General features: G+C 35.4%; 1 protein-coding gene across 1 annotated transcript in view; it reads left to right on the top strand.

Annotated features, from left to right (window-relative positions):
• Positions 1-2,535: 2,535 nt before the first annotated feature.
• Positions 2,536-20,182, top strand: part of Es2 (ess-2 splicing factor homolog) — a 60,019-nt gene continuing 42,372 nt past the window's right edge. The window contains exons 1-3 of the mRNA XM_081768885.1: positions 2,536-2,945; positions 12,392-12,548; positions 13,175-13,300. Coding sequence (XP_081625011.1) covers positions 2,736-2,945; positions 12,392-12,548; positions 13,175-13,300 — 493 coding nt within the window. The 5' untranslated portion in view covers positions 2,536-2,735. The remainder of the gene's footprint in view (positions 2,946-12,391; positions 12,549-13,174; positions 13,301-20,182) is intronic.

Raw genomic sequence — 20,182 nt, 5'->3', positions numbered from 1 at the left:
TAAATTGAACTCTACAAAACAAGGATGTGTAAACTACCGACTTAATTACAGATTATGAGCTTTGAAACCATTGGGATTTTTTGTTTCGAAATATGCTATATTTCTATCCATAATATATTGGTTGGGATATTGATAGTCTGCATGTTACGGTACTGGAAATAATGAATAGTTATCGTTGTTGTAGCTACTGCCTTAAATAATAAAAATACAGTTGACTTTACAAGCTCCAGCTGCGCTTCGATAAATAGGACCGCTTTAAAACGGTATAGTAGCACCGGAAATAGCAGAATAGGCAAGGGAAAAATAAAGTAGGATCAGATTAGCTTAGGTTTAGGGAAGTTTGTACCAATTTTACCAAAATTAATCGAGTGCTGTTCCAGTTTACGGTTCACGGTTTTGTAAATTTTACGGATGACAAGTGAAATATGATTTCGAAAGAGGAATATAAGAAATCCGAATATATGTGAATCTTACCTGTATTATGCGTAAAACGCAAGAATTTCTAATACAAAATATCACTTGTAAGCACATAAGAACGTACTGTTAAACATGGCAGTGATAATTGGCAGTATTGTAAGTAGTGATCCTTAATGACCAAAGTAGTCGAAAGAAGTCCAAAAAGTGTACGACTCATTACAGTGAGCTGTCTGAAATAACGTACTGGCAGTGATGATAGTGTCCGAGAAGAGTATTAAGGTATGATACAGCGGAACTGACTGATATCATGTTCAAAATCATAGAAAATTAAAACAGCAATTTGAATTACTTGACGTGATAAAGGATAAAACATCAGAACTTCAAGGAATTCCTAATCTTCGATTCCTCATATCCCTAGGCTGTAGGGAAAAGACCATAGTTAAAGTGAACAGTGAAAGATGAGTAGAAAATTTCCAGCTTTCTGAGCGATACATACAACTGATCTATAAATTATCGTTCCTTATAATTACAACATAATCCCTCTATTGTCGCTAATATTAATTGAATTCTACTTGTGCCCCCGTAAATACATATCTCAGAAATGAATACGTTGATTATTCAATTCCATAAATATTTATAAGTTGTTTTCATGTCAAATCGCAAAGAAAACATTTCGAATCTCGTTTTTTTTTATATATTTTTATTTTTACAAACTACGTATGCGCCGTCAAGATTTTCGTAGTTGCTGCATTCATTTTTCTCACTTGAGGTATTGAACTTATATTTGTTAATTATATCCAAATAAACCTATTAGCTGAACTCCAAGCATACTCTGAATACAAAAAGTACATCATTCTTAGTACAGAGCTAATATGATACTAATTGTGTGACTAATATTTGATTAATAAATACTCTCTGAATACCGCCCTCTGCTCATTTTACCTATGTTTGGCCCCCGAATGCAGAATTATCCCGAAAATAACAGTTATCTTCCATATGCACTCATTTATTTTAAGTCATAAAGCAGTTTTAATGATTTTACACTAGTAAAACTATGCTTGTAAACATGAAATACAATTGCATTAATTATTTAATTCTGCTATTTGGTCCTTATTAACGTGACTTAGTATTGAATTTTACTTGTAAATTTTGCATAATGTAGTGTGCCTAAACTTGACCAGCATCCTCAATACTCTTATGATTATGTAAGAATTGTTTCAATTTCATTGGAGACTCTTGTTCAAGTGTCTTGAACAATATACCTTTGTACGTGTAAATTTGAGGGATTGAATGGTCTTGCTCAAATTTTCTTAGACTGTGTAGAAACCGCATTACTCAAGTGTGATGTCATGTGTCAGAAATGCGACGTGAAATAAGAGAAGGAAATTGTGAGTGAAAAAATACAGAGAAAAGAAAGAATTAGTAAAAATTCCAATAAATTAGTTGCGTTGTCACATAAAGTTTACGCGCATACTCAGCCTCGCTGACCCATCTGCTTCCTACAGATGAACCCCTACACTATTGATCAGGACCTCCGGCTGTGTTCCTGCTCCGACTCGGTTAAATAGCAAGAATGCATATTAGCTGCACCTAGTACCAGGAGGGCGATCGGGGCGATCGCCCCCCCCCCCCAGAAGAGGAAACTATTTTATTTTATATATATAAATAAAACCCATCCCAGATTTTGGAGCCCTTAAAAGTAGCAGTATGACAACCCACCGTTCCCCCAGAAGTCGGTCCTGAATCCGCCCCTGCCTAGTATAAAATGATTTGTGTTTTTAAGTTGCTTCATGCTTTATAACTCACCCTCCTAAAGTAAATCTGCATCTATCATTGCAACTGCTTCGTTAAGAAATACTATCTAAGCTGTAAAAGAACAATTCCTGTTAAGAGACGTTCATATTTAATTAATATAAGTATGCTCCCATAATATGAGATATCACGTTAAATCGAGTGTAATTTCTTCTGTTTGCGTAAGAATACCAACTGTTGCGGGCATTGTAGTTCAACCAAATTTTTATTATTTTAGTATCGTTTCACCTAAATTTCCTTTATTTTGCAACCTTTATCCATAGCTCGATGGAAATAAAATTACACACTGCTGGTAACACTGATGCACAGTGTATTGTTGATTTCATGAGTGACGGTGGTGTAATAGAATTTCTGTTGTCTGTTCCCTTTAAAATATGTTATACGTATAAAAGTATATGAAGTATACACATGTTGGTTAATTTGAGTTAATGTCTATATAGATATTAATTACAAATTACGAATATTAGTGTAAGTGCTTAAATGAAAGATTTCACCATTAACAATGAATGTATCTTCTGATGGAAATCACATTTCGTATAGTATTCGTAATATGTAAAGACAGCATGTCGAAAGAACTTACTACCCCAAAGGCTGGTGAAGGTGCCTTAATCGCTCATAAAGCGAACGATGTTGACATCTTCAAGCAGCCTGGATTACCAGCGCCGAAGCGTTTCAAGCACGAAAAGAAAGTATTGGATGAGGATTCATATATACAGGTAAGTATTAAGATGCCGTAGTTTCTCTTGGTACTACATTATCTACATTTTTGACAGTTTTGGGCCTAAGTTCCGTTAACAATTGCCAGGCTAGGTAGGTTTAGGGGTTCAGTTTTACTATACGGATCCATAGATTTATAGAATTTCTAAGAATATTTTAATAAAGTAGTGTATAAGTAATGGAAATATGGTGTGCACTTACCTCTTGAGATGCGTATTTACGTGAAAATATAGAAATTAAAGTCGAATCTGAAATGCACGTAATCATCAATAAGCTGCCATAAACTTTTGAAAAGTCTGTGATTTCCCCATTTTATGTCGAGAACAGAACCCAATGAACCCCTGCGGGGCTTCTAACCCGTTTCTTCTAATGCCACTATTACGACACCTACTCTTTCTCTTACTACTAAAGGAGGCGCGGTGGCTCAGTGGTAGAGCGTTCACCTCCGGTGCTTGGGGTCCCTGGTTCGTTTCCAGCTTGCGCCGGGTGGACTGTGGTGGACAAATACCATGCTCGTGGGTTTTCTTGGGGTTCTCCTGTTTCCTCCCACTTTCTTCATACCACCATTTCATTCATTTCATTTTACTACTATTACTACTAACTTCTACTACTACTGCGGTTAGCGTACGCGCCTTTGACGGGAGACCCGGGTTCGATTCGCGGCGGGAGCTCATGTTCGGATTCCACGTTAACCGTCCCGTAGGTCCCGTCTCGTATAGCCTCGCTGCTGAAAGAAACGATAAACTCAAAATCAATCTTACTACTACACCTATTCCTACTCCTGCTACCACATACTATGTATCTTTAGGGTTAAATTCCAAAGTTGGGCGTCCATTTCCAGCGAAATTTTTAAAATTTACAGGAAAGATATGGATAATTTGATCGTTTGTGTGCTTGATAATATATAAGAGTCTAGAAAAATCTGTTTATTTGTTATATATAAGCGGTTATAAACATGGGACTATTCGGCGAGCGAAGGGAACTACTTGGGGCATTTATTCCGAAGTTTGGCGTCCGCTTTCGTCACGTTTCTTCGCTGTTATCTCCTTTCCACACTTTCTGCAATTTGGTATTAGGTTCATTAATCCGTGCTCTTCACAAACTTTTAAAAGATTTTGCTCGTTATCAACGTATTGCTTCACAAATGTTAAAACTGCTAGTTCATTGCCCTTGTACATTCACCATGTTGATAACATAAATGCTCTTTTCTTTCCCACAATGCAACTGTTCGGTTACCTTGCGCCAAGTAGGGGTTAAGTTCCAAAGTTGGTCGTCCGTTTGTAGCATGAAAATTTACCGGGAAGAAAGGGATAATTTGCTCGTTTGTCTGCTTGATAATATGTAAGTAAAGCGGAAGTTGTATTTATTTTTCTTATAAGCGGATATAAACATGAAACTATTTGGCAAGCGAAGAGATCTACTTCGCACAAGGTTACCGCCTGGTTGGATTGTCGGGAAGTAACGAGCATTTGTATTCCGAACATGGCTGCTGGTGTACAGAGACGTTGTACTTGATGTCCTTATGCAGAGACGAAAAATTACACACTATTAATTTCGACCAATTGGGTCCAAAATTCCCTAATCCTATCCTATTTATCCTCTACCCTACCCTACTGTATTATACCCTTTTAAGGCAGTCTTAAAAATTAATGATTTTAAAATTTTCCTGGCTGTTATTACGTTTTCTGTCAAAGACCAGGCAGAAGACCAACTTCGGAATAAATGTCCTTAGTTGTTTCTTAGGGTGTGCAGATTCACTTCACTAAGACTTTTCCATGTGAGTATAAATGCGCGTACGAACGTATACCATTCACACGATTGTGCAGGAAACAAACCGACTTGTGCTAGATCCCCACTAAAAGCGAAAATGCCATCCGAGTCAAAGCATGAGAGCAGCATGGGGGACCCTTCTGTAGCATAGGAGTAGGCGCGTCAACGATGAAGCGCATGCGCCCAAACGAGGATAATACAAGGAAACACTTGATGTTACATACCTATTAGTATAGGTTTGTTCAGATACGTTTAAGTTTAGTTCTGTTTGGTTTACAGTGACATAAGTAATCGTGGTGAGATTTAACAGAATTCAACACCAGTATTGTATGATTTTGGACTGAAAACAAATCTGGCCTCAAGTTGTTAAAATGTGCATTAAAGCCATTTGAAGTACTGTACTCTTCATGGTATAAGGTTAGGATTGGTGCATACCGTTTTCTTGCTTACATTTAACGCGAACTCATTTTTCTTTGTGACAGTGTGAATATGGTCCCGGTGCATTCGACACAGTAAATTTTCTTACGCTCATGTATATTTCGATTTTTAATACGGATGCACAGCAGTAGTGGATGTAAATTTTTCCTTTTTAATGCTCTTTTTTTAACTTTCTCCTAATGACGTATATTTCACTTGAGATTTTACATTCACATGGTAATCGCTATAGTTTTGCAGATCTAATGTTTAGAGATAAGAAATGGGTTAACTTTACACCGTCCTGCTTCGCACTTCCTTGACGCGGATTAGATGGAGTGCTATCTAGCAGTAACCATCTAGCACATTTTGATGGTCTTTTTCACACAGTTTCACCAAACATGTTTTATCTGTAATGATCCAATTCTATCTTATCTAACGGCATCTATCTTTACACTTCGAAATCAGTCTTGCTTTTCTTCTCTGCGTAAGGATGCCAACTGGAGCGTGTAATGTAAAGTTAACAACAGAAACACTAGGATACAAAGTTACTACTGATAGATTTGAAACCTTATCCCGTTAACAGTTTGATTTTAATACTTTAAACATATCGTGGAAAGTGCCCCCCCCCCAAAAAAAAAAGAAAAGAAAGAAAAGGGGGGAATTTAGTTTCTTCCTATTAACTCGAAATTTATACATTTTTTGAAGAAAATATTTGTGAGGAAATTCGTAGCTTTTAAAATTCTACACAAGAAAGGTTCTTAGTGTTTTTTTGAATCAATCTCTCCAAAGATATAGACTGAACAAAAATAGGATGAAATTTTGAACCTGAGACTGCAGAATATCTGGGAAAATAAGCATTGGACCTAAAAAAAAAAAAAAAAAAAAAAAAGTTTGATATAAAAAGTTAATATTTGACAAGAGGAAATTTATCTGTAATAAAAATTAACCCACTCCCACCCGTCTTGAGAGAGGGATAACTTTGAAAACTCAAGTGGGAATCCATATTTTTATTGCAGATCTGAATTCTGCGAGGAAAAATAAGTAAATTCTATTTGAAACATTTCTTCTCGATTCGTGATACATGGCGCTGTAATCAGTGAAAATTCGTTTCACGAAGATTTATTTCAATTGGAAACCCCACGTTTCATTCCAGAACATATCTCAGGTAAAGAGTATCAATCTTTTGTCTTATACTTTTTCATGGCTTGTGATAGATGGCGTTCCGTTCAGGAATACGTAGTTTGGTTTCATTCTTTCAATAGGAAGTTTTATTCAGTCATATCTCACAGTTGATCAAAAGTTGATGTGGCGTTATCTCAGTATATGGATGCTTGTTTTCAGTACTTCCTGTGTCTCTCATTTTCAGGTTACAGTGAGTGCATAAATTGACTACCTCCAACTTCCATGCATTTATTGATTTGCACTTCGAAGGATTATACACAACTTAAGACCAGTGTCCAGGGTTTGCCCAAGTGGTCTCAGTTCCGAAGACTACGTAACGCATACTATTTCAAGTGCTAAATTCAAACTTCCGTAGTACTGGGAGTTTCGATGTACAGTAAAGAAAGCTACATTTTTGAGAAAAACCCTTCGTGGAAGAAGTGCTCGGGGGAAATTCCCGCAATTGAACGTATAAAGCATCGGAAGTGAATACTTCAACAATAAAACTATTTATTTTACGCTGAAAGACATTAAATTCCATTTAACACATTTTGAAACATTTACTTTATAAAATATGAATTATATCTTTGTTAATTTTTTAAAATTAATTTTCTGGAAAGAACAGTCTTGCAACAAGTGCTCGGGAAATTCCCGTGATTAAACGCACAAAGTATCGGAAGTGAACTTCAACAATAAGACCATTAATTTTACGCTGGAAAATATTTATTTCATATAAGACATTTTGAAACATTTATTTTATAAATCATGAATTATATCGTTGTTTTAAATTAATACGTGTTGGTATTCATATTTGGCGAACGTCACTGAGGCTCCTGGGATGGCTCGATTTACATTTGTTCGTTTGTCTGCCGTTACTGAAAAATGAAAAATGAAATTTTTGAGTTTTACGTTCCACAGTTATGCCGGCTAGGCTAAAGGAGACGCTGATTTTACTACACACGCTACAGGGTACAACTTTCGGTCTTTTAAGTTTAAATTTTCGGGGAACAAACACGAGACACTGTAAATTTCGTGTTTGATTTGATTTTGAGTTTAACGTCCCTTTCAGCAGCAAGGTTATATGAGACGGGACCTACTGATTAACGTGGAATCCGAACCACATGAGCTCCCTCCGGGAGTCGAACCCGGGTCTTCCACGCCAAAGGCGCGTACGCCAACCGTTTAGCCACGAAGGAGCTCTGTAAATTTCCTGTATAGATTTTGGCGGCATACGTAAAATTTCAAAATGGCGACTTTTTTTTAAAATCAAAATAGCGGGTATCCACGCTGATTTTTAGTCTTTTAAGTTGAAATTTTCAGAGTAGAAGCACGAGACACTCCTAGCTGTATATATTTTGGCGGCGATCCAACGTAAAATTTCAAAATGGCGGTTTTTTTTTTTTTAATAGCGGATATCCGCGCTACTGTGTGCAATTTTCGGACTTTTAAGTTGAAATTTTGAGGATAGAAGCACGAGACATTCTAGATTTGCTGTATAGATTTTCTCGGTGATCCAGTGAGAAATTTCAAAATGGCTGTCATCTTTTCAAAACAGCAGTGAATAGAGAATTGTTGCAGGTTGTGACAATAACAGTCTTTAAATATAAATCACATTTTAACACTTTTACCCCAAAGGCATTGAAATATTTGGAAAAAAAACAATTAAACCCGAAAAAACTCCTATGGACCCAGGTGGGTTGGGTTTTTTCAAACCCTGCCAGTGTTGCACATTGACCAGATTCAGGACAACCAAGCTGAGGCAGAGGGAGACAGTAGAGGCTGGGGAGGGGGAGTGGACCGTGTGTATCAATCACTACACTAGAGAGGCCTTTGTCTTGGACCTGTTCGAGTGAATGTGCAGTACGAGCCTTTGCTGTATTGCTCACAGCTCTAAATATCGCCTCGGCTGTCCTGTCCTCTGGTCAAGGTGTAGCCGGCCTAAAAGTGTGTACAGAGTAATTCGCTCCATCACGAGTTTTTTAGTCACCTGGTAAACTATCTTTTAGGAAAACCCACTTAAAGAAATCTTATAATGTAAGATCCTGTCAGATTGTCAATAAATCAGAATCTTTTCAATTTTATCTTACACGAGCAGATAATCCATACTTGTGGAGTGATGACAATACAGAATATAACGAAACTAGGAAAACTAGTTCAGAAACAAGAAATGAACACAGTACAAAATAAGTTAAACAGGTCAACGAATGTAGTAAAAAGTATCCAACTGAATGTAGGTGTAAGTAGCACTCAAAATGTGAAATAACATATACTTCAAAACTAATACAACATAAATGAATGAAACTACTCATAAAGAAACCTCTAGAGCAATTAGATCATTTTCTCAATTAAATAAGTGAGTGTCAAATAAAAAATATCTCCAGTAAGCCTCTAATGTACTATCTGTTTGAACTACGGAGAGATGCAACCGATAAAATGCTTGGTAGCCAACTACGATCACTACCGCACTCTGCACCTGATTACACTGCCAAGAGAGAGACATCTGAATTCACACCGAATGCAGAGCCAGCTTTCACGCCACCTACCAAGTCGAGAAAATGTCAAAAAAAAAAAGTGATCTCTTTCATTACTGATTTATTGTGGAATCAAACATAGAGGCTCCCAATTGAAGAAACCTTAGTGCAACTAGTTTTTGCTGATTACAACATTATCTATCACGAATCGAGAAAAATCTTTCGAATAAAAGTTACTTATTTTTCCTCGTAAAATCCGAATCTGCAGTAAAAAAAAAAAAAGGAATTCTCTTTAAGTTCCCGAAGTTACCCCACAGGTCACTCCCAGTGAGAGCTGGAGAGGGCTAATTTTATCACAGGTCAGATTCCTCCTCCAACACATTAACATTTTATTTCAAATGTTTTTCCGTCCAAAGTTTTTTTTTAGATATTTTGCAGTCTCAAGGTAAAAGCCTCACTCTGTCTCTACTCAGACATAATTCAGTCTATATCTTTGAAAAAAAAAAAAAAAAAAGTCTAAGAACCTTTTTTGTGTAGAATTTTATAAGCTACAGTTTTCATCATGAACTATTTTCTTCGAAAAATTTATAATTTTCGAGATAATTGCAAGAAAAGGTATCCCTTCTCTTTGCCTTAAAAACTGCACAGCTCAAATTAAGAGTACTTTCCAGGATATGTTTAGAGCATTGAAATAAAGGTCTCCAGGAAAATCCAACAGTTTTTTTTTTCTTTCTTCGAAATCAAGTCTTATTGGGTTTCATAATATACTGGAAACTGTGGCAACGAGAGGGATAAGACATTCGAGTAGGAGACAGAGTTGTGGGTGGGATTTATTTCTTTAATTTATGATACGTCTAGACAATGGAAGAAACGTAACATGGATATATTTGTATTGTGATTTTAATTTCATATTTTTTTATTAGAGGAGGTGAATAATGTTCACATAATTTATGAGAAATTTTGAAAATGATACTTTTTCAAGCCTTGCTAGAAGCTTGCTTATTCTGTTTTTTAACATTCGGAGAAATTGAAATTAAATCCCGCCGCCAATCATGATCATAAACACAGCTTATATGTAGATGATGATGACGACGTATACGCAGTTCCGATCTTACAGGAATCCAAAATTAGTTTGTAATTTAATTCGACGTAACTTTATGTGGAAACTACCTGAAATATAGACGAGTTGACAGTATTCAAATTTGACATAAACCTATTTAATACATTTTGGCCAATTAAGAACTCACCTTAAAATAAGGATTGTAATAATAATAAGAGTTCGACATCACCTAAGTGTCTGAGTAACAATTCAATCGCAGACGTTTCAGCGATAAATTTTCTCAATCAGTGCTTTTTTTAGGAAAAAAAAAAACTTACATTGCGTGGAGAATTACAGTTTTAATAATAGTTGAAAAACTACATCTTTGATAGTAGTGACTTTAGGATTGATAACTAAATTTCTTCTCTTACCGAAAAACAATGATGGGCTAGTAAATATTCTTTCTGAGTTTCCATGTTTTATACTCTGTGTTCTCTTCGCATTTATATATATATATATATATATATATATATATATATATATATATATATATACAGTCATATGATGAATAAACTTGTATATATTACACTACTGTGTACTGAAAACTTTAAATCAGTCAACACCATTTTAGTTCTGAATGGCATATATGTAACTGTTTTCACTGTTTATGAAACATTAACTTCTGTGAAAATTTAATTGATGAGATAAAAACAGTTGAACGGCATTCAGGACTAAAGTGGTATTAGACGAGTTAATTTTTATTATTTAATAATACTTAAAATTTACTTGAATGATGTTCCTTTCATGTGTGTTTTTTAACCTAGATTTCAAGTGCTTCCTGCGGACATTTTTCATCAGGGCTTAGGCGTAAGACTATCTTCTATACAGATCTTCACATAGCTTTTGTAACTACAGTAGTGTGTATATATAGTATAATGTGGTTAGATGCATCATGTTGTAATACATAATTATACTCAACCGAAGATTACAGGATAAGATTCCTAAAAATTACAAGAAACAAGTTTTAACTAGGCGTTAATGCACTAACCACATTACGCGTATGTATGTACACACTACTGTAGTTACAAAATCTATATGAAAACCTACATAGAAGGATATATTAAAGCTAAACAGTAATGAAAAGTGTCTGCGAGAACCACTTGAAATATAGGGTAAAAAACACATAAAAAGGAACATTATTCAAGTGACATCATCATCATCATTATTATTATTATTATTATTATTATTATTATTATTATTATTATTATTATTATTATTATTATTATTATTATTATTACTATTAGTGTGTGTGTCATATGCTTAATTACCAATTTATTTATTTTCGCAAACCCTGGGTACAAGAAATGGGAGCACAAGTTATAAGGCAAGAAAACTTAACAGATATGATTCACTAACCTATAACCGTTATTTCTACAGAGATGATGATTTATCAAAACTGAAGTTCTTAGACCTACGTAATTTAAAACACGCACTTCTGGTGAAAGCGTTGAAAAGTTAGCGATTGAATTGTTACTTGGATGCTTAGGTGAGTGTTGAACTTTTGTTGTTGTTGTTATGAAACACTGGTGTATAATAAAGTAAAATAAAATATTTACGTTCGTGCATTGCTTTTTTGTTTCCTCACCCGATATCTCAATAACCATTTGGCTGTTACTTTTTTCAAGGGACGTGAATTTGAAGAAGACGTGAAATACGGGGTGAGGAAATTTAAAAAATAGCAGTGTACGAAGGTAAATATTTTATTTTACTTTATTATACATTAATATACAAGTGTGTAAAAAGACTAATGTAGTTTATAATTCGTATAACGTGCTACTGTGTATTACATGTATATTCCCTCAAATATACCAGTGCACCTTCAATTCAGTTTTCTCACCATGTACACCAAAAGCATCTAAATATGTGGAATTTCATTAAACAAACTTTACTTAATGTAGGTCATTCAAGTTAATAAAAATAGACTAAAAGTCACTATTTGTAATCACACTTTCTCCTTATAAATTTTCATGGTTACATAGAATTTTTCATCTTCTAATGTATGATCTCATCTGTATTAATTTCAGTTGTGTTTAAAGTGTCCAAGATTGCATTATTACTCTTTTCTTTACTAAAATAATAATTGACCTTCATTTAATTCTGAATTTTTCTGCCTGTAAATATTTCCAGTGTAATAACAAGAAAATATAACAGTGAATTAATTAATACAACGCATATAAAAGTAAATCGTTTTATTATTTAAATGTGTTGTTTATTTGAATTCATCCTGAATCAGTGTTTTTCTCGAGTTTTTTCTTTAATCGGATGTGAAGGTGAGGAAAGTATACGCATTTACATACCCTGAGAAGAAGTTACCTTAAGAAACCAGTCCCCTTATGTCCATACCTGACTCCAGAAAACATCATAAGTGCTCGAAGCTTTCGACAAATTAAAATTAAGAGCAGAGAGCGTAGCAGAATACATTTAGGAATTTAAAATAATCTCTGCATATCAGTTACGTGACATTAGTGGATTTTAGTTAATATTTTTGTAAGTTAATAGTTAACGAATTATATTCTTCTATTTGCAGGAAATGGGAAAAATCATTCAGCGAGACTTTTTCCCAGACCTGGAGAAGTTAAAGGCTCAAAATGAGTACTTAGAAGCTGTTGAGAAGAACGATATCCAGAAACTACGTGAATTATACACAAAATACAGTTCAGGATCAAGGCCTCCAACAGAGAGATGTAAGGCATCTGAACATTATTTTACATGAGATAATTTTAAGAATTTGCCATGCCAATGACAACATATATATTGTTTTTATAAATAAAAGTTTGTTAAGATTGTATATTTTGCTCGATAAGATTCAGTGATACTTAGTCTTAATTGATTTTGTCTCTATCGCAATACAAACTGTTAATTTTTGTTAACGCATAATCTGGACAAATGACAGAAAATAAAGTTGTAATGTTCTTTAAAGGATTGAATCTGGTTCCAGTTGATGGTCAGAAGGTAATAATATTGTTTGATCGCATGCTATGACGAATACTTTATGCTAAAGGTTTAAGGAAATCTTTTAAAGTTCTATGTTGATTTGCTAACGAATAGTTGATGAATGGCTAATTGATGAAGGTATTCTGATTGGTTAATTTGTTCAGAAGTCTTTTTCAAAAGAAATCATTGTTTTAATATGATGTCATAAAAAATAAGTTCTTTCTTGTTTGTCTTAGAGCGATCACTACTAATACTCCTGATCACTATTTGTCAGGGGGAGTCCATACATTTCACATCTTTATGATTTATATTTACTTGCATCATTTGTTGCTTGTTTTGTGCACTTTACAATTTCATTTTCATCTTCCTTTTTCAGATGCTAGTCCAGCAACTTTCGAAACGCCAATCGATACTCGACAAGGTGAAGAAGAGAACTTGACTGATAATTCAGGGAATGACAAAACAGAAACAGCCGATGACGGTAAAAAAGAGGGAACGAAAGGTAAGAAGCGCAGTGGAAGACGAGAATAAGTTACATACAGGATGGTCCGGAAGTGGGCGTACTCCCCCTTTAGTTTCAACAGTATAGTGCTAATTATGGTAGAATGCCTGTACATAGTTACCTTGAAGTCTTAAGAATCATAAACATCGGTATGATCATCATCCATATCGTAACAGAGCTGAATTCTGCGCCAAGTTTTCGCAGATGTTTTGCAGAGATACTTCGGAGTCACGAGGGTGAAGGCGTATTCCACAGCTGTTCGAAATTCCTTCATTGTGTGATATCGAGGGTTTCTTACTTGTTGCTTTATGAAACCCCAGAGAGAATTTGTCTGGTGTCGTCAGATCGGGACTTCTTGGACGCCAGGCAAAGGAGGCTGCTGAAGATGCACAACCTCTTCCAATCCAGCGGGCTGGAAACATCTGATTCAGGTAATTGCGCCCGTGAATGGCGAAGTGCGCTGGTGCTCCATCCTGCTGTATCACAATAGTGCCTTTGATACCATTGCCAAACAATGCCAAGCAATGTTACCAGACAAATGTGGGTAAAACCTAAAACCGTCAGAAAACACCAATTAGTTGTACGTCTACTTCCGGACCACGCTGTGTAAGTAGAAAGTATAATAATGTGAAAAATATACATATGAAAATTCAACAAGGATAAAATATCGCACATTTATATTCAAATCAAACAACCCTCTCCTCTTTCATGTTCCTAGAAAGCGTTTGCTTAGAATAATTTCAACAGTTTTTTTTTTTATTTTTTTACCGTCTTTGTCGATAAAAAATTAATTAAAAAATATATTTATTATAAATGTTATATTTTCCTCTTAAGTGTAAATAGCAATTTTGCTCAGCTCCTTCCCAGAATCATCCAGGGAAAGAATAAACCTAATAGCCGTCTAAAATAGACCTGTACAAAGAATCATACACGTACAAAAAGAATGTAGAAATTGCATTATTTCTCGGGAACTACATTATATATTTATGAAGTTAAATGTAAGAAATATCTTTGTATTTATTATTCTTTGATGCGTTCTTCTCTTAAGTAATGTACACTAAGATCGTCATTAATCTTATCAAACCATCCATTCATTTAACAGAGCAGTCAGTTTCAATTCCTGAAAAGGATTCATTCTGTCCCCAACTACCCAACTAGGTAAATCTAATGATCTGTCTTTGCCGTAAGCTTACTTGAATAGACGATTTAAAAAAAAAAAAAAAAAAAAAAAAACACTACACACCGAGAGAACTAAATCGATCCCAAGTTGTAAAGAATATATATCTATTTATCTCCAACCTTTAAATCGGCAGCTTATTCTGCTGGATTAAGAAATCAAATCTAGAAGATGATTCATTCGATTCTCGGTTGGTTAAAGAAAATCCACAGCTATACATCATTTAGATAGCTAAGTATAAAATAAAAATAATCTAAAGAAGTATCTCCTGAGTCGACATCATTCAGCCAACTAAACAAACAAACAAAAACAAAAAAGTTGCGTCCTCTCAATTTAGAGACAAATGTTATTAAAATCCATAGCTGGCGTCATTTAGCCAATTTAATGAACCAGGCATTGTTAAAAGCAAATAAGAATAACGTCCTCTCACTCAGTACACAGTTCTTGAAAAAAGTATCTATCTGGTTCGTCGTATAGGGACCGCCATCACCTACCAAATTAAGTTATAGGTGAGATTTCTGTATCCAATTTTCTCCTGCCCTAAATTAATCCAAAAGAATAATTATCATTATTCAAATAAATAGACAAAACTGTATCTATCATTCAAAAGAACTGTATCAAATTTTACACAAATAAAAATAGACGTCCATCACTCAAGAACAATCTTATCAAAATATATGAATCCACTTTCTTCATTCCACCATTTCATTTATATCTCATCATCACCGTCTCCTTTAGCCTAACCGGCATAACCGGGGAACGTAAAATTCAAAGATTTCATTTCCAAATAAAAGTAGGTTCCATTATTATGGGAATCTACTATATATATATAAAAATTATAATTTTTTAGCTAATTTTTATAATGCGATTTAAACTAAAAAATAAAGTAGATTTGATTTTGATATTTAGTGTTCCCTCAGAGCTGGTTATTTATTCTGTCCGAGAGAAAGTGTATTGATTCATCCCTGCGACCCTTCACTATGGTGACGAAGCTGAATAAGGTTCTTTGGGAGATGTTTAAAACGCAGTTTTCAGGAAGAGAGTGATTCCTCCTTCCCAAGCAAGAACCGGTTTTATATGTTCTGCCATCTTCCCGACCAACCCACAATGTGTCCCAGAGCATGACAAGGGAAGGAAGAAACCGTTCCCATGCCACTCTTGTTTCTAAAACTTCTGCTAAACTTCAGACTATAAGAAAAAAAGAAGTTAAGTACAAAGCAAAAGTATGAAATTAATTATTTAGAATTTTCAGTAAACAATAACTTCACCGTTACTGACTTTATTAAAATATATAAAGTTACAATTATTCAGATCCATTATTAAATATACATATACGTTTGATTATCGAAATGATGAACATCTCCATCAAGAATTCACATGTTATACTCGTATAAACCCTCTTGTAACAAAACAGTAAAATTCTTAGTAATTGTTGTAACTTGCAGGTCAAATCTTCAAATTCTAACAAACACAATCGAAATAAATATTGATACAGACAGAAAAATAATATTTACAATATGAAACTATGTACAGAACTCTTCAATCTGCCCCCTCCACTTTCGCTTTTTTAGTGGCTAGTGTACATGTCTTTTGTGGACGAAGTCCCATGTTCAATTTTCCATACAAGTGCATTGGAACATAACACATAATTGGATGCCCACTTAAACTGTACGTCCACTAGATAATTAATCACTTATATATATAAGCCTTTGGCTAGCTGGGCGCTCCGCCCCAGTCCCCCGCGTTTGCTCGGCCTACGGCCTCGCATCTCTTACGTATTAACCTTTGCATCAACAGTGAATTTCCTGCATTTGCTCTTCATATTTCCTGAATTGAAATTCTTCATCCCCCCTTTAAAGCCCCTAAAATTTAAAAATATTAACTTTTGGCAATTTTCCTGACGGTTACTTCCGGAAAGCTACAATTATGTCAAATTTCAACTTTCCACGTCAACCGGAAATACCCTTTTAATTTATATCAGTTAATGTAGTTTTATATATAGTGAGGATTATACTCTTTAGACTAAGATAGATGGTGAAAGTGAATGATTGTAAAATGAATTAGTGTAATAAGAATGTGGGAGGAGAAAGGAGAACCCTAGAAAAACTGTGGACAGGATATTGTGCACCACGAACTTAAGTGATCTGATTAAACCAGGGACTACTTTCATCAGAAAGGGACGCTCTGCCACTAAGCCACCGTGCCCCGGATATTTCTTGAATTATATTTTGATTCTTTCTTGTATGTCTCTTGTCTTTCCTTAGCAGATTGTGCTAAGGATAAGGATTGACACCTGCCATTTAATCAGAACTTTAATTGTATTTATGGATGTCATTATGCAAGACCTTATGCGCATAATGAACATTCGGCTAACACCTTATCCCTATGCTAAACGACGCATGCTACGAGAGATACTCGTGTTGAAGGAGCCGAACATTGCTGTCTTCGACCATGCCTACACTGTTTTGGGTTTCTTTAGCTACATCCACTGTTCGCTTGGATTTTCCAAGCAGTTTCCTCACGGTACCATGGTTAGTGGGGCTCTGTCGAGTTGAAAGAGCTTGAAATACCCTCGTGCTACACTCTTATGCCATTAACATTTCTCCTCTTATGCCATTAACATTTCTCCACTCCTTGTCAGTATCAGTATCACTTGGAAGTACGTTGCCTACGACAAAAGAAGGGAAATTACAGCCTCACTACGATCGATTTGGTTAGTTGTGTGGAACCCGAATCACCAAAATGCGTTCAAATTTCAATGTTCTCTCATAGTGAAACGCACCCAAGACCCTATGCACCAAAGGTGTGCAGTCGACATTAGAGTTAAAACAAGTATAGCATTGAGCTCATGACAGAATTTCCTATCGAAGTGAGGTTCATAATCTGTGGTGAGATTTAAAAATTCACTTAAATTTCAGATGATGAACTTCAAGACAACACCCCTGTTTCTCGATATCTATGAGCCTATTACAAATACAAGGTGGTGCAGGGAAATAAGAAGTTTTCAATCTAGGGTTATCAAGACTAACGTCAACATTTGTTTGGAACAGATGAGACATCATTGAGAAGGCTTTGCTATTTAATAATAACAGAACATTGGTGTTATGTGCAAGGTGTGTTTACTTTAAAAGCATTTGACAAGAACGGTGATACTCCATGGGCTCCGAGATTCCCTGAGCTCAGTAAGCACAGCGTTTTCCTGTTAGAGTATCTCAAAGACAAAGTGGGAGGCACATGTCTTGTAACCATCGCTGAACTGAGACGGAGGCTTGAAAAAGAAATGGCTCCCATTCCTTGAAACATGATATGCCGAGCATTTTAGAGGTTTCCGTACTCTGAAATGGGACGTATCATTCCGATGTTACCGTCGACAAATAAAGTCACATGTAACTGCGATACTTAATGCCAATTTAAATGGCATACTCTGTAGTGTATTTCCGTCTTTAAATGCATTTTTCCTGTCTTTATATATGCAGTTTACGTCCATTGAAATTTTCGAGTTTCCCTGCTCCACCCTGTACATACGTGGGGTCTTTATTAAAGATGTTCTCTAATCCACTTACCGTTGACTGGGATAAACGAACTTTGGTACAGACATTAGTCCTTCTCTCCAATATCCACATACTCTTCCAATCGCTTTATGCACTTGTGGAAACCTTGTTTGTAGAAGTCCGCAGATTATTCCAGAATTCTTACTCAACCGCAGAAATCAACGTTTCATCGTATTTGAAATGCTTTCCCTTCAAAAATGACTTCATGATGAGGAAGATGAAAGTCAGATGGTGCAAGGTCAGGGAAGTACGGAAAATGGGGAAGGATTTCATTCCTGCAAGATCATGCTTCTGTCTGGGCAACATACGAGTTTAAACTGGAGCGTTGTCTTGAAGGATATGGACACCTTTGGTCAGCATTCTACGCCTTTTGATTTTAATAGAATCCCATAATTTCTGCAGCAGTAAAGAATACATGTCCCTGTAATTATGGTACCCCTTGCCAGGAAATCCATCATCACTACCTCATGTTGGTCCCAAACAATTTTTCAGCATGATCTTGCCCAGTGATTGTAGATACAGGCTTTCTTTGGAGTTGGTGACTAAGTATGGTTCCAATGCTTTGACTAAGTCTTAATCTCTGGTTCATAATGATAGATCCACATTTCATCCTGAGTTATTAATCTGTCAAAAAAGTCCTCCTGGTTTTCGTAGTTAAAAGTTCTTGGGAGAAAGTGACTCGTTTGTGATTTTGAAAAAGTGTCAGTAGTCAGAGAACCCATTGGGCAGACATAGATTTGTAAATGCGCATGGATTATTTTTTCCACATACTCCTCAGTTATCTTGTCATCTTCAGCTAGTTGGCGAATATATAAGCGGCTATCCTTCAAGATGGCAACTTCCTTTTGCTCAATGGTATCTTCCATTTGTCCAATGGTGTTTTCATTAATGGTGAACTGAGGTCGCCTGTAGTGGGAGCTGTTTCTACGGAAACCTGACGAACTTGAAGATGCCAGTGATTCACATCGTATGATGGGGTTTCCTTTCCATAAGGCACTTTTATGTCCTCAAATGTTTCCTTTGATGTGCGGCCTCTCAATTTCAGAAACTTGAACACCACTCGGGATTCAATTGGACTCACACTTTCGCTCAGTTTGGTGCCTGTAACACAGAAGATATTGGGAGTTAAAAATGAAATATTCTTCATAACTTAGAGAGATTTATTTCAATAAAACTGTGAAATTTCATTATTCTACACTAAGTACAAGTAGATCAGGGGAAATCTTTTATTCATGTCCCATATACTGTCAGATTTGCTCATTTGTGTTTCTTTATTATTATTTTGAATTTATGTATCGCCACATTTTCGGACTACTATTCTTATATTTAAAGAGAATGTCTGAAGTTAAATTTTTCTCCATTCCGAAAGTGAGATCTTGAAAATATTTCATTCTATGCGGTTAAGGGTACTGTAAATTCTGGATAAATATGTTGCAGGAGCTTTTAACCCTTATAGGATTTCCACTTTTTGAGGTAAATTTTAGACTTTACACTCAAACAGCTACTGCTTCCTTACTATTGATCATAGCATCATGGTTCATACTTTTTTTTTTTTTTTTTTTTTTTTTTTGTAAGGATAGATTATGTTTCAACGGCACCACACACTTGTTCCTATTATACACAAAAAACGGGAAAAACCGGGAGAATTTTCGAAAAATAATTTTCGAACTCTTTGCGCCCCTCTGGCCCGAGCCTGGGTTCACGTAGGGATATGATTTTTGTTAAAACAATACGTTCTTGTGTATATAATACGTGTGCAAAATTTCAATCATATATCTTAAAAACTGAGGTCGGGAGAAATTTTTGAAAGTCTGAAGGTGACCCATTTTTCATATATACTAAAAAAATGTACTGAGTCATTACTATTTAACCTAGAGTCATGGTTCAAACGCCTTTTTCTTCAGTAGAAAGAGCCCTCTCCAACGGCATCACTCATACACCTAAACCGGAAAATTCGGGAAAAGCCCAGAATGTTTTTTTGAAAATCCTCCAGAACAGTTTGCCCCTCTGGCCCGGGCCTGAGTTCACGTAGGGATATGAATTTTATTTTTTTAAAAATTGTTATGTACATAATACGTGTGCAAAATAAAGGACGGAAAAAAAATTGTTGAAAGTGAATTTAGGTCCTATATACATAAACATATTATAAAAATT

This window comes from Thermobia domestica, chromosome 8, assembly GCF_964235325.1.
Source record: "Thermobia domestica chromosome 8, izTheDome1.hap1.1, whole genome shotgun sequence".
NCBI lineage: Eukaryota > Metazoa > Arthropoda > Insecta > Zygentoma > Lepismatidae > Thermobia > Thermobia domestica.
This window is presented reverse-complemented; position numbering and strand designations above follow the sequence as displayed.